Source organism: Lithobates pipiens, unplaced genomic scaffold (assembly GCF_037356315.1).
Source record: "Lithobates pipiens isolate NorthernLeopardFrog02 unplaced genomic scaffold, aLitPip1_a1.2 Scaffold_18, whole genome shotgun sequence".
Taxonomy (NCBI): Eukaryota; Metazoa; Chordata; class Amphibia; order Anura; family Ranidae; genus Lithobates; species Lithobates pipiens.
Genome location: NW_027507758.1, coordinates 441,990,970 through 442,006,140, shown reverse-complemented (window position 1 = coordinate 442,006,140; position 15,171 = coordinate 441,990,970). Strand labels below are relative to the sequence as shown.

Below are 15,171 nucleotides of genomic sequence, written 5' to 3'. Positions count from 1 at the left end.
GTGGCTCTTTAGTAAAAGGCAGTTACAGGTCTTGTCCCTCCCCCAGCCACTGACTGGACAGTAAAAGGAGACGTAGCCAGGGGCGGACTGACAAATCATGGGGCCCCTGGGCAATAGGAGATTATGGGGCCCCCAGGCAATCAGAGATTATGGGGCCACACAGTATACACAAACACGCACACACAGTATACAATCACACAGTACACACAGACATGTTTCTATTGGCTGAGAAGGTACTGGAGAGGTGGGGCAGCTATAATCTCAGGATTTTTAGGCCAAAAGGATGTCGGTAAGGGACATTTCAAACACAGATGTAAAAAAAACACACTTTTTTTTACATACTGTCCCTGGTTTTACTGAGGCTGGCGACCCAGATGGGGCCCCCTAGTGGCATGGGGCCCTCGGGCAGTGCCCGAGTAGCCCAATGGTCAGTCCGCCCCTGGACGTAGCACACTGAGATGCTCATCTCTCTGTGTCTCTGCTCTCGCCTCCTATGAGCATGCTCAATGCTAACACCATCAGAGCCAGTAGGGGAGTCTGGGCTGTGGTCACCCATAGCAGTGGGACTGTCCTTTATGCTTCTTTGAGAGGACATGTTGCATTACTGTAGATAGCTGAAAACAACTAGGCCCAAAGTGAGGCAAGGCATATTCACAATCTCAAACAGCTGATGCTTATGGGGATTGCATGCAGCTGTAGATAGCCAAGTCACTGTAGGCTAGCAGTGGAACAAGAACAGTGACTGGATGATCCACATGGAACTTCAAGAGCAGGACCAGCACAGGGGAAATATTTCCTCTATGCTTAATGGCAAGAAAAAGAGGGAAAAGTGCACACATGTAACATTCTAGCAAGAAAGCTACATAAATGCTTGGTTCCTTCAGCTTTCCTCAGCGTTAACCCTTACTGCAATGAAACCAATTTGAAAAGGCCCCCAACAGCACCGACTGTAAGGTATTTCCCGGAGCTTCAGCCTGACTGACCTCAATCACTAAGTGAGTCTTCATAAATTGGGTCACACCAGAGGCTGTATTATGGCTATGGACCCTGAAAGTGCTCTTCAACTAACTCACACAGTAAATGATGGTCTGGAAAGTATTCCATTGCACAGCCCAGTGTGCCAAAGTCACATTCCAGGCTAGCCCCGCAATGTTGCTGCTACAGCTTCCAAAGCTGTTTCTGATGACTTGCTCATCTAGCTTGCTGCTTTGTAAAGACTACCTCAAGCAGCGTTTTGGAAAATGTGGATGAAGTCACTTAAGGAAAAAGTTATTAGAGGTTTATCAAGAATTGTGATTACAGTCAATAAAAAAAGGAAATATTGAAAAATAAAAGGCTATCTAAAATATAGTTGGACTTTTTTTAGTAAAGCTGAAGAAATGGCGTCCAACCCCTTGGACACTAGTAAAAAATTAGGCATGACGGTTAGAGGTGAGGTTACCTAAGGGACATTTTCTTCGTTTGCCAGTGTCCCTACCTCCTGTATGTGAACGTACAGTATAACCCGACTGTTTCAGAATACCTGTGTCCCTCAATGGAAGATAAAAACAAAAACACATCATTTTACTGTGCTTTAAAAATAACGTAATCACTAAAATAAAAAAAAAGACTTGCAAAGTAAAGTTCCACCAAATACAGGCTCATTTGTTAGACAGTTTAAATGCAGTCGTACGTGTACTTTCGATGTAGTGTTTTAAATATTTTAGTGTCATCTATAAAAGTGTTCATGTCTTGTCTAGATTTTATGACATGCACAGTAAAAATGGAATTCAATTCTGTTAAGTGATATTTAGCATGTCAAATGCATTTTAACTGATGCCGTACTGTAGGTGTTATCTATTGAAAGAGGCTGTTAAAATGACAGATGAGTGATCAGGAGCCACATTTTTCTAAGGCAATAATTATGGCTTTGGAACAAGGTTGAAAAGGGCCCTGGTAAATGTAGAAATAAATGATCATGTACACTTATTAGTTACACTGACTATATATATATATATATATATATATATATATATATATATATATATATATATATATATTTTTTTTTTTAACAAGGGCAGAAATCCCACACACAGCTATAAATTGTATAGAGACCCCACAAGCCTGAAATACGAAGTGAGGTAAAATCCAGTGTTTACATTAATGGAAACTCTGGATACTGAAACTCTGCCATTGCTGGCTTCCTTCTAAAAATGCCAATTGCCTGGCAGTTTTTAGTCATTTACCAGTACTATCATACAGAAAATAAAGTAAGGGCGATGGCAGAACTTCTAAGGTTAGTCGCTCAAAGAGTTTTGAAACCATTAGCTGAGTAAAACAGCAACTAACATTTTTTAAGCGGAGCTAAAGTCCACATTGTGTTGTGTGGGCTTTTAACATAATGTGCAAGTATGGAAAGTATGCTATCACATTATGGTACAGCTACCTTTCAAAGAGTCCTTGCCCAGCTTTGTGACGTACGTGATCTCCCTCGTCACTTTATCATCGTAGCTGCTTTCCGTCATTCGGTCATTTAACATCCCAGGAGGTCCTAATTGGCTGGTCTTGAATGACACGCACAAGTCAGTTAAAGCGTTACTATAGAACTTAACACCTACACAGAAACATAGTAGAGTGACAGCAGAAAAAAGACCAAGTGGTACATCGAGTCTGCTCCATTTTTCTTTTTACATTTATATAAACAGTGTATGTGTGTATATATATATATATATATATATATATATATATATATGTATATATGTATATATATACATTTTATTTTTTTACTTTTTTTGTTAGTATAAATCTATGTTTGTCCCAGGCATGTTTTTGAATCAACTTATTATTGACTGACACATTACTTCTGCTGGAAGTTTATTCCTAGCATCAACAATCCTTTCAGTAAAAAAAAATAAAAAATACTTTCTAAGATTCGTTTTGAACTTTCCTCCTGCTAGTTTGGGGTCATGTTCCCGTGTTCTTGATCTTGACTTCATATTGAAATAGCTGCCATCCTGAACCTTATTCACCCTCCTTGATGTATTTAAAGGTTTCAGTCATGTCTCCCCTTTCCCTTCTTTTCTCCAGACTGTACATATTAAGTTCCTGAAGTCTTTCCTGATAAGTTTTATCCCCCAAACCTTTCACCATTTTTGTTGCCCATCCCTGGACTCATTCTATCTTATTAACCACTTCAGCCCCGGAGGATTTTACCCCCTTCCTGACCAGAGCACTTTTTGTGATTCGGCACTGCGTCGCTTTAATTGACAATTGCGCAGGCTTTCAACGTTGCACCCAAACAAATTTGACGTCCTTTTTTGCCCACAAATAGAACTTTCTTTTGATGGTATTTTATCACCTCTGCGTTTTTTATTTTTTGCAGTATATACAAAAAAAAGCGACAATTTTGGAAAAAAAGCAATATTTTTTACCTTTTGCTATAATAAATATCCCCAAAAAATATATAAAAAAACTAATTTGTTCCTCAGTTTAGGCCGATATGTATTCTTCTATATATTTTTGGTAAAAAAAATCCCAATAAGCATATATTGATTGGTTTGCACAAAAGTTATAGCGCCTATAAAATAGGGGATGGATTTATGGCATTTTTATTACAATTTTTTTTTATTAGTAATGGCGGCGATCTGCGACATTGCGGCAGACACATTGGACATTTTTAACACTATTTTGGGACCAGTGACATTTATACAGTGATCTGTGCTATAAAAATGCACTGATTTTTGTGTAAATGACACTGGCAGGCAGGGCAGGACTTAGGGTAGCAGGGGCCCCTGGGCTTGAGTCACTTTCGGGCCCTACCTTCTATACATTACCATATTTATCGGCTTAGAACACGCTCCTGCGTATAACACGCACCCCAAGTTTAGGAAGGAATTTTAAGGAAAAAAACTTTTAGGAGGGAAGTTTAAGGAAAAAACGTACATTTAAATGCCCAGAAATGCAGGCTTGCCCATCCATCTGCAGCCTTGTCCAGTGTCATTGCAGCCTTGTCAGTGTCATTTGCAGCCTTGTCAGTGTAGCCTTGTCAATTGCAGCCTTGCCCCATTGTCATTTACAGCCTTGTCATTTGCAGCCTTGTCATTGCAGTCTTGAAGTTTAAAAATGGCGCAGCCGAGATACAGAGTCTTCTTGGCAGCTCTCGGGCCCTCTCTGCAGCTCTCGGGTCCTCTCTGCAGCTCTCGGGTCCTCTCTGCAGCTCTCGGGTCCTCTCTCAGTCCCGAGCGGAGCCGAGAGAAGCAGAGTGTACTCGGCTTGGCTCACAGTAATGCCCAGTCCCTGTGTTATGTCCATCATAGGGCAGGACTGGGTGTGACTGTGAGCGGAGCCGAGCCAAATACACTCGGCTATGTATCTTGGCGGGGCCCATGAACTTGAGCCCAGTCAAGCCCAATGGTGAGTCCAGCCCTGCTGGCAGGGAAGGGGTTGAACTAGGGGTCTCAATCTGCCAGCCCCCCAGCTGTTGCAAAACTACAAGTCCCATCATGCCTCTGCCTGTGGGAGTCGTGCTTGTAACTGTCAGCCTTGCAATGCCTCATGGCACTTGTAGTTTTTCAACATCTGGTGGGCCGCCAGCTTGAGACCCCTGGTTAAACACTAGGGGGCAAACAAGGGGTTAACCCTGTGTTCTAACTGTAGGGGGGATGGGCTCTAGAACATGACAGAGATCACTGTTCCCAATCACTGGGAGCAGTAGATCCCTGTCACATTGCTAGGCAGAACAGGGAAATACCTTGTTTACAAAGGCATCTCCCCGTCCTGCCTCTCTGTGTCACGATCGTGGGCCACCAGCGGACATTGAGTCCACGGGACCAGCGGGCATGCTCACGCGATGCACGGAAGTGCACCCATTAGCCCGTGATTTAAAGGGGACGTACAGGTACGCCCATTTGCGCAGCCATGCCATTGTGCCAATATATATCGTTGTGCGCTGGTCGGCAAGTGGTTAAGTTACGCTGACAGCTGAATGAGTCCAAAAAGTGCTCCCCTTCCAAGAGAGATAATCACCAAACTGTTGTGCATTCTCTTTAGAAGATCCAGAATAGCCTACAAAAATGCATCATGTATTAAATATATATTTGTAATATAAAGATTTTTAAATTGTTGTTTTGTTCATAGCAGTTTCATCTGAGTTAGGGTCCATCAGGTATCTGGTGAACATTTGTGTAAGGGCTTGTTCACACTTGACAAAATTTCTAATGCTTAACAAACGCTCCTATGGAATTATTATGGACGTTAGAATCAGGTTAAGGAACTTTAGTATGGGCGTTAGTCTTGCGTTAATGAGTAAGGGCATTAGACTGGCATTAGACAAGCGTTTAATGACAAGTTAAAAGTGCTCCCTAAATGCCCTATGCGCCCTATGAGCATTAAGGTGCGCTAAAACAGCTCCACAAACGCCTGATTTTAAATGAGAAGTAACTAATTTTAACCCCTCGCAACAGCTCTGCAAAAAAGAGCATTTGCAAAGCGTTTCCATAGACTAGAATGGGAGGAATTGAAAGGCTTCAACGCCTCCGGACTCTACATGAGTGTTCAATTTGGAAGCGAAGGGATGCTAACACACTGTGTGCTGTCCATTTTAGCATTTGAATACACGTATGATGGGCATTTTTAACGCCCCTCAAATGTTTGCTTTTAATGCCAGTGTGAACTTGGCCCTAAAGTGGTTGTAAAGGCAGAAGGTTGTTTTATCTTGATGCATCAAGATAAAAAGCCTTCTGTCTGCACCAGCCAAACCCCCCCCCCCCCAGCCCCCATAACACTTACCTGAGGTCGCTCTCTGTCCACCGATGTCCACAAGTGTCTCAGCCATCTGAGATTCTCCCTCCTGATTGACAGACACAGCAATGGCAGCACCATTGGCTCCCACTGCTGTCAATCAAAGTCAGCTACCCATTCAGGGGATAGAGGGGGCAGGGATGGGTCGGGGCTCCATGTCTGAATGGACACAGGGAGCTCTGACTCGGCTCAGGTGCCCCCAAAGCAAACTGCTTGCTGTGGGGGCACTGAACAGGAGGGAGGGGCCAGTATTATAGAAGAGGGACCCGCGAAGAGGAGGATCTGGGCTGCCTTGTGCAAATCCACGGCAACAGAGCAGGAAAGTAATAACGTATTTATTATTTTTATAGGGAAAATAAACAAGACTTTACAATCACTTTAAGGAATATTTAGGTTATTTAGATTCACCGCTATAATTGAAGATTATTTATGGCTATTGATGTGGCAGCCATGACTCAATGTGTCAATTTGCAGGTAACACTGTTTTAATTCAAAGCTAACGTATACTCTTTAGTGTGTGTTTGTATGTGGGCAGGGTTTTGCAGCTGTGTGGGGACTGATTTATTTTATGTGTAAATTATAAATTACAGTTTAATTAAAGATTCTTTTGTAAAATGAAATTTTACATTACACATTATAAGATTTAATAAAACCATGTCATTTTTCATCCCATAGGAAAGCTAGCACCTGTTGTATTTTCCTCCTGTGACAGACATCTTTTGGCAGCTGCTCATAACAGCATTGAAGTGGGAGCCGTGTTCGCTGTCCTCAAAGCGATTCTCATGCTAGGTGTGTTCTCCTTTGGCGGTTTTCTGCTTATAATATGTATGTGCTCCAGCCTATCTTTACATTAAATAAGGTGATAGCAATGAACTTAAAGCGGACCTGCAGTCATTTTTTCATCTTTCCAGCTATTAAATCTTCTGCCCTTGTTGTTTTAACTTTAGATAGTAAAATATTTATTTTCTGCCAGTAAATACCTTATACAGCCCACTTCTTGTTTCTTGTCTGGTCATTAGCCTAGGCTCATGACATCATGCACAGCTCTCTCTCTCATGCCACGTACACACGATCGGAAGTTTGGTCAGAAAAAGCTCTGATGGCTTTCCGTCGGGATTTCACTCAAGCTGTCTTGCATATACACGGTCACACCAAATTCCGACCGCCAAGATCGTGGTGACGTACAACATGTATGACAGGACTAGAAAAAGGAAGTCAAATACCCAGTAGCCAATATACATGCACGATTAGTTTTCATACAAAAAACTAAAATTCTTACGAATTTCAGCAAAGTCGTACATTTGTACGAATCTAAAATACAAATTTTTATGCATACAAATTTCATACGAAATACGAAATTTCATTTACGAATTTCGGATCCAAATTCATAATGAAAATTTATAATTGTTACAAAAGGCCTAAAAGTTAAAAACCCAGGATGTCAGCACAGCACAGGGATTGTGGGAATCCCTCATAATAAATTCATCATAACAAAAATACGTAATTGTTACGAAAAGTTAATTAACCTAAAAGTTAAGACCCCAGGAAGTCAGCACAGGGATGGTGGGAACCCTATGGGAATTTCTATGCTTACGAATTTCATACGAAATATGAAATTTCGTTAACGAATTTCGGATCCAAATGAACAGAAACATGACTGGTGTTTTGCTCACAATCAGAGGAAGTCAGCACAGCACAGGGATGGTGGGAACCCCTCATAATGGACACAGCAGGTGTACAGACCTGGGAACTCCGCACAGGGATGGTGGGAACCCCTCATAATGGACACAGCAGGTGTACAGACCTGGGAACTCCGCACAAGCATGGTGGGAACCCCTCATAATGGACACAGCAGGTGTACAGACCTGGGAACTCAGCACAGGGATGGTGGGGACCCCTCATAATGGACACAGCAGGTGTACAGACCTGGGAACTCAGCACAGGGATGGTGGGGACCCCTCATAATGGACACAGCAGGTGTACAGACCTGGGAACTCAGCACAGGGATGGTGGGGACCCCTCATAATGGGCACAGCGGGTGTACATTCAGAAATGGGAACTCAGCACAGGGATGGTGGGGACTCCTGATAATGATAAATTCATCATAACAAACTTTCGTTTATTTTAATGAAAAGTTTACGAATCTAACGAAAATTCATATTTCATACTAATCCAAATTGAATTTTGTACAAGAATTACGAAATACGTTTTTATTTTCCGTACAGAACGAAACAAAACTATTTTTTTGAAGGCGCCCATGTCTAGTAGCCAAAAGCTTCCATCTTGTAGTTGAATCTGAGCATGCATGAGTTTTTGCTCGTCAGAATTGCATACACACATTGGAGTTTCTGAAAGTTTTTGCGTCGGAAAAATTGAGAACACGCTCTCAAATTTTTGCTGGCTGTAATTCGGCCAGCTAAATTCCAATGGAACATACACACGCTCGCACTTTCCGATGAAAAGTTCTCATCAGTCTTTTGCTGGCCAAAATTCCGATCGTGTGTATGTGGCATCACTCTTGTGAGCGTTTGCCAGGAAGAGGGGGGGGGGTGAATCATAAGAGGTGCAATGAGAGCTGCAGAGCTGGAAGTGTGCCTCTGTGTGCCTGTGTAAATCCAGGAAGTGAACAGGCAGCAGCTTCAGCTGCCCACAGTTAAAATGGATTCAGCCAGACATAGTGGAGGGAGATTTCTGCAGCATACTTGGCAAGTACAGAATCACAGTATATATAAAGTAATATGCAAAGTGGTTCGAGGGAAGCTTCAGAATGGCAAAGATGTTTTTAAAACAAATTATGTGAGCAGACTGCAGTTTCTCTTTAAGAAAAGTGGAGATGATACAGATATAAACCATTCACATATCTACTCTCATTATTACATTGATGCTTTTCTGATGACAGATATCTAGTACTACTCAGTGAGTCAGTTTTTCAGTTGTTTTCAATTGCCTTTTATAGAACTACATAAGAGCATTTTTGGCAATCATCAAGTATTTTGTGGCAAAGACATGTAGATATTTTGAATATATTCTCCACTGTGATAAAAGAATGCTGCTGGCTCTGAAAGTCTGACCTTTTGACTTTGAAAATGTGTTTGTAGTAACAGAGATCATTTGTTCATTGGCCTTACATCACCCAAAATGAAGTTGTCGTTCTTTTTTTGTCTCCTTTGTCAATGTCTACACCTCCACTTAGTGGCGATCTAGTTAATAGCAAGCCTTAACGCTTTTTTTTTTCTAGGAGACGCTGCGCTTGGCAGTAATATTATTAACTCTTCTAAGCACAATAAAGTCCCAGAAAGTGACGGGATTGTAACTACAGAAACATCCATGCCATCCTCTGGAAAACCATTCATCACCGAGACCGCAAGTTTAAGTGAATATGCAAAATATGTTCTAAGGACAATTTGCCAACAGGTAAAGATGTTTTCTGATGGATTTCGAACTTGACTATAAGCAGTTAACACCTGTATTTTTACAGCACTAATTATTTTTTTTCTCTATTGGAGCTTAGGAGTGGGTTGTAGATCACTGCTTGAAGGAACCAGAGAGGCTGTGCACAGATAAAGATCTTATTTTAGATCCTGTTCTTTCTAATAAGCAAGCAAGCAAACTACTACAATTAATATGTTATCCTCATGAGATAAGAGAGACACTAGAAGGAGACAACATTCAGCAGCTTCACATCAAGAGAATCCTACAGGTAGGAAACGTTGGATAATGGTTAGGCCAAAAGTAGTGGTTACATGACCACAGGGTGTGCTTCTGAATGAATGAATAATTTGTATAGCGCTACAACGCGAACTGATTTGCCTCAAGGCGCTGAGTTGAGCTTTGTTGTCAAGTTTCTTAGCCCTTGTACACACGGTCGGACATTCTGACAACCAAATCCGTTGGATTTTGTCTGACGGATTTTGTCCGAAACTGTTGCATACACACGGTTGGACAAAGTTGTCGGAAAATCCGATTGTACATAACGTGATGACGTTATTTTGTTTTACGATGGGACTACGTTCAGGCTAGTAGCCAATAGCTTTGGTCTAGGAATTTGATCTGAGCATGCGTGGCACTTTGTCCATCGGAGTAGGCTACACATGATCGGAGTATGTCCGATCGGAGCATGTTGTTGGAAAATTTTATAGACAAGTTGGAGAACTTGGTCCGTCGGATATTCCGATGGAAACAGTCCGATGGAGACCACACACAGTCGGATTATCCGACAATACGGTCCGATCGGACACATTCCGTCGGAATGTCCGACCGTGTGTACAAGGGCTAAGAGAAGGTAGGTCTTGAGTTTTTCCCTGAAGACCAGATGGTTTTCTTCCATGCGGATGTTGGTTGGTAGAGCGCTCCATAGCCGTGGTCCTTGGACAGCGAATCTCCGTTCCCCCTTTGATTTGTACCGGGATTTGGGAACGAGGAGGAGGTTTTGGTTAGATGATCGATGCTTCTATGGATTTATACTATTTTAAACCATTTTCACACATCAGAACCAAGGTTTATGTAATGCTAACAGCCTATTTTTCTTTCTGTCTACCTAGAATCTCGAGCAGTGGACACTCAGGCAGTCATGGTTGGAGATCCAGCTGATGATCAAGCAATGCATGAAGGAACCTGTTAGTACTTTATCTCTAGACTCCACATAACATTGTATGTAATAGGGATCATGACGTTTTACTAGCTAGAATATGAAGGAAGCAGTATTATTAAACCATTCATCTCTTCTGTTGTTACAGGCATCTAATTCGGTAAATGAGATCAATACACTTTTGGATAATATTGCAAAAGCAACAATAGAAGTGTTCCAGCAGTCTGCTGAGCTAAACAGCAGTTTGAATAACCCTGGCAATGGTCTCTTTAGTGCGAACTGTGCAGGACATGCTGAGACTAACAACACAAGGCACAACGTGAAATCTGCCATCCTCAGGTAACTCGGTCTCTTTGCAACTACTTTTTATCAGTTTAGGGTGCAGGAGCAGTACAAATGTTCAGGAAGAATGAACACAATTTACTTAAAGGGGTTGTAAAGGTAAATGTTTTTTCACCTTAATGCATTCTATGCATTAAGGTGAAAAAACATCTGACAATGCCTGCGCCCCCAGCCCCCCCCCCCCCCCATTTTACTTACCTCACCCCTCGAAAGTCCCGCGCTCGTCCCCCGACGTCCTTTCCACCGTTCAGCCTGGCCACTGATTGGCTGGAGTGGATGGATGGAAAGCAGCGCAGCCATTGGCTCGCGCTGCTGTCAATCACATCCACTGACGCGGAGCGCCGGGTGCGGGGCCGTGTGATACAGTCAGCGGCTATAGCCTCTGGCTGTATCATGGGAGCGCACCCGCAGATGCTTCTCACCATGCGAGGGAGCTCGCATGAACGTGAGAAGCATCTGAGGGAGGAAGCCGAGACAGCCGCCGAGGGACCCCAGAAGAGCAGGTTCGGGGCCACTCTGTGCAAAAGGAGCTTCACAGTGGAGGTAAGTATAACATGTTTGTTATTTAAAATAAAATAAAAAATTCACTTTACAATCCCTTTAATAAATAAGTGATAAAATCTGTGCTGTGCTTAAAGTGGTAATAAAGTAAATTTTATAAATTTAACCTACAGGTAAGCCTATGATAAGGCTTAGCTGTAGGTAAAAAAAATATCTCCTAAACCTGCACGGTTTAGGAGATATTACCCTCGCAATGCGCCGCTGACTGCAGTGGCGCATGCGCCCAGGTGATTCTCGGCTGAAAGTCCGGCAGACGCCAAACCCTGCCGGAAAGAAATCTCCCGCACACATGCGCGGGAGTGACGATATCGCGGCTCCGGCCACTCCGGAAGACACGCCGAGGGAACATGTCAGCTCCCTCTGCGTTGATCAGGCCAGATGTCCGGGCCTCGTTCTAAGGTAAGTATTTCATAATGAGCTAGTATGCGGTGCATGCTAGCTCATTATGCCTTTTCCTTTGCAGGTCAAAAAATAAAAAATACTTCAGCGGGTTTACTCCCGCTTTAAACAATAAAAGTAAGAGGCAGCTTGCACTAAAGGCAGTATGGCGGACCTTAAATGAGTTATGTATCAAGTGCAGTGCCAGCAATTATAACGTGACAATTAAATCACAATACTAAAATAGAAAAAACTGAGCTAAACCCAAAGAAATATATTAGAAAAAAGCAGTACACACTCAAAGAAACAAAGTTCAAAAATTCAAGAGCAAAAAAAAGTGTAGTGCTAATTAATGCAAACAATACATCAAAGTACAGTGATGATATGATAAAATGGTGAATACTGCAAAGAAAATAATAATGAAGTGTCAATGTGCTCAGACAGTGACAATGTGTAACTAGCAGCAGTATATGCAATGCTTATCCCAGACCAGAATCAGTGTATATAAACAAATATACATGCATAAACTGTATAGGGGATATTTTTTACTTTTTGCTATAATAAATATGCCCAAAAAATATATAAAAAAAAAACATCTTCATCAGTTTAGGCCAATAAGCGTATATTGATTGGTTTGCGCAAAAGCTATAGCATCTAGATTTATGGCATTTTTATTATTTAGTCAATTTTTACTAGCAATAGCAGCAATCTGCGATTTTTAGCGGGACTGCGACATTGCGGTGGACAGATCAGACACTTTTTTTTACACTTTTTTGGGACCAGTGACATTTAGAGCTATAAATAGACACTGATCACTGTATAAATGTCACAGGCAGGGAAGGGGTTAACAGTAGGGAGTGATCAAGGGGTTAAATGTTCCCTAGGGAAGGGTTTCTAACTGTGGGGGCAGTGTAATGACAGGAGTAGAGAGATCACTGTTCCTGATCACTAAGAACAACAAATCTCTATCTACTCCCCTGTCAGAATGGGGATCTGTTTGTTTACATACACAGATCCCCATTCTGGCTCTCTGTGGCGCGATCATGGGTGGCCGGCAGACATTGCAGCCACTGGCAATGCGCATCGGCTCTGGCGTCCTGCCCCCTATCGCTCTGAAAGCGGCCAACAAACACCTACAGCGATTCTCGCAGCCGTGCCAACCTGCTGCAGTATAATGACGCCGGCTGGTCTGCAAGCGGTTAAAAGGATAAGTTCACCTTTTAGAAAAAAATAATAAATGCTGATTTTTTTGCGGCTTGGAAAGCATTGCACAAATGCAGGTCTATTTCAGATCTGCCAGTATACCTGTGTACTCATACATCTCGTACGGGCAGGCAAATACACTGACAGGAAGAAAACAACGAACTAACACGGCACTATGGTTCATTGAGAACTACAAGCCGCAAACCGCAAAACGGTGTCAGAGCTTGTAATTCATTCACACACAGAGCTGATTTTAAAAAGTAACAGCTAGTAGGGGAATGATTAATATATAATAAACATTTGTTATATATTAATCACTACTCTGTTCAGTGGGCACACTCTTTTAATGTTGGCTGCCACTGCCGAAGGTTTGGGATTTACTTTGGTTTTCGCATTCTTTTTTTCTATTTTTATTTTTAGGGGGAACTTCTCCCCGTACTGCTGCCACAGGGAGGGATTGGGCAGAGTCTTCAGCATTGGGAACATGTTACATGTTCCACCCTAAAAGTGTGTGGAACATGTAACATGTAACATGTTCCCAAAGGTGGACTTATCTTTTAATAACAATGGCTTTTTTATTTACAATGTAATTGGGAATGTTGATCAACTGTATGACGTGTCTTAACCACTTGTTGTCCATAGGCCATTTATAAAATTTTCTGCACTTGATTTGAAGTGGTGGAGCTTGGTACAAATTTTTTCAGTTTTGATTGGCTGTTCAGTAAAAGTGATCCAGTTGGCTCTGCAGCCACCCGATCATTTTTACAGTAGTGAATGTAGGCAGGTTGCCTAAAGTATATTAACTAAACCGGTGGCTGGCCCAGGCTGGAGAAGGGGTTAATATTGTGTGCTGCTGTTCCTGGGATTTTTCAGTTGCAGTGGAGGGCTGTGGAGTCATCGGGGGCTTGATTGACCCATAAAGAGAAGCTGTTGGTCCCCTGTTCCTGTGCCCACAATTCTGTGAACAGCTGGGCAACAAATACAAAAAAGTAATTAAATGTTTTTTCTTCCTGTACATGCACGTGAATGCTGACATGGCATAAGACCTACATATGTATTCAAAAAGCGTTTTCACCATACCACTGATTTATACTAAGGTATAGTCGCAAATGTCTGAGGCCAATGTTTTTAACTCTAACTTGATAACCTGTAAAGGCTTCTAAAGTGTCACCTATAAAAAATAGATACCACAGATTTTTTCCATTTCATGAATATTTACAATTTTGACAATCTTAGACTGTTTTATCTATTTACTTGATGCAGCCCCACCTTTTTTATTTTACCATATTGCTGATTTTAAAATGGAACTCCATGATAAGTGTAGCACTAACCCCCGAAGGAGATGCTGGTTTGATTGTGCTTACCATTACCTTCTTCACCTTGATTTGCATCTAGGGGTTTCCCGTGGTAGATGGCCCAGAAACCTTAGAGACTGACGACAGATCCACTTAAAGGAATTTTATTTGCGAAAAGGTAGTTAACAAACAGTTTTTTAGTATAGGATCAGAGGGTTAGGAGAAAAGTCCAGGTACTCTTAAGCCCCATACACACTATCAGATTGTCTGCTGAGTTTTTCCTTCAGATTTACCAAAAACATATAATATGAGGACAAACCTTAGGAGTTTCAATGTGTATGCAATCAGGCAGGCCCTTGTACTACATGGTTTTGGTAAATCTGAAGGAAAAACTCAGCAGATAATCTGATAGTGTGTATGGGGCTTTAGTGTCAAAGTCAGTAATAAAGAACTTGCTTACTTCGACTAAATCCAGAGAATAGCCATTCACAGCTGGATGTTCACTCTAGTTGGATAGTCCCTCTCTCACAAGGCCTAGCAGCCAACAGGGTGCTTGAATCAGGAATAAGTCTCTGCCACAGATTTTTTTGTAGAACACATAGGAATAAGTCTCTGCCACAGACTCTGTTGTAAAACATGTAGGAAATTGGACTTGTAGAACACTCGTGTGGTACCAGGATCTTTCAGCCGGTTTGGCGATACCGCACAAGACAGGATTCACTCAGGTCCTTCAGCCTTACCAGGCTCTTGCTAAGAGGCCAACCCTTGCGTGGCCTTCTTCTGAAGAGTCCTCCCCTGGATAGCTACAAAGTTGCTGGGCCTCTACACAACCGAAGACGGCACCGGACCACCTCTGAATCCTTTCCTTAGTTTCCCTGCCTCGGGCTAGCCAGCCCCGAGACATAAGGTCAGGTGGATCCGCACACCAGGCCATAGCCTTCCTGGGGGCTGGTCAGGAGGACCAGGACCATGGAGTCAGAAGATACTTCTGGACCGGAACCATGTGACATCCGAATCTTAAGTACC

General features: G+C 42.3%; 1 protein-coding gene across 3 annotated transcripts in view; it reads left to right on the top strand.

Moving 5' to 3' along the window:
• MED12L (mediator complex subunit 12L) overlaps positions 1–15,171 on the top strand; it is a 740,921-nt gene that overhangs the window by 583,052 nt on the left and 142,698 nt on the right. For all 3 annotated transcript variants that reach the window (XM_077488157.1, XM_077488156.1, XM_077488155.1), the window contains exons 26-30: positions 6,454–6,567; positions 9,017–9,192; positions 9,290–9,478; positions 10,320–10,394; positions 10,515–10,705. In XM_077488157.1, the coding sequence (XP_077344283.1) occupies positions 6,454–6,567; positions 9,017–9,192; positions 9,290–9,478; positions 10,320–10,394; positions 10,515–10,705 (745 nt within the window). The remainder of the gene's footprint in view (positions 1–6,453; positions 6,568–9,016; positions 9,193–9,289; positions 9,479–10,319; positions 10,395–10,514; positions 10,706–15,171) is intronic.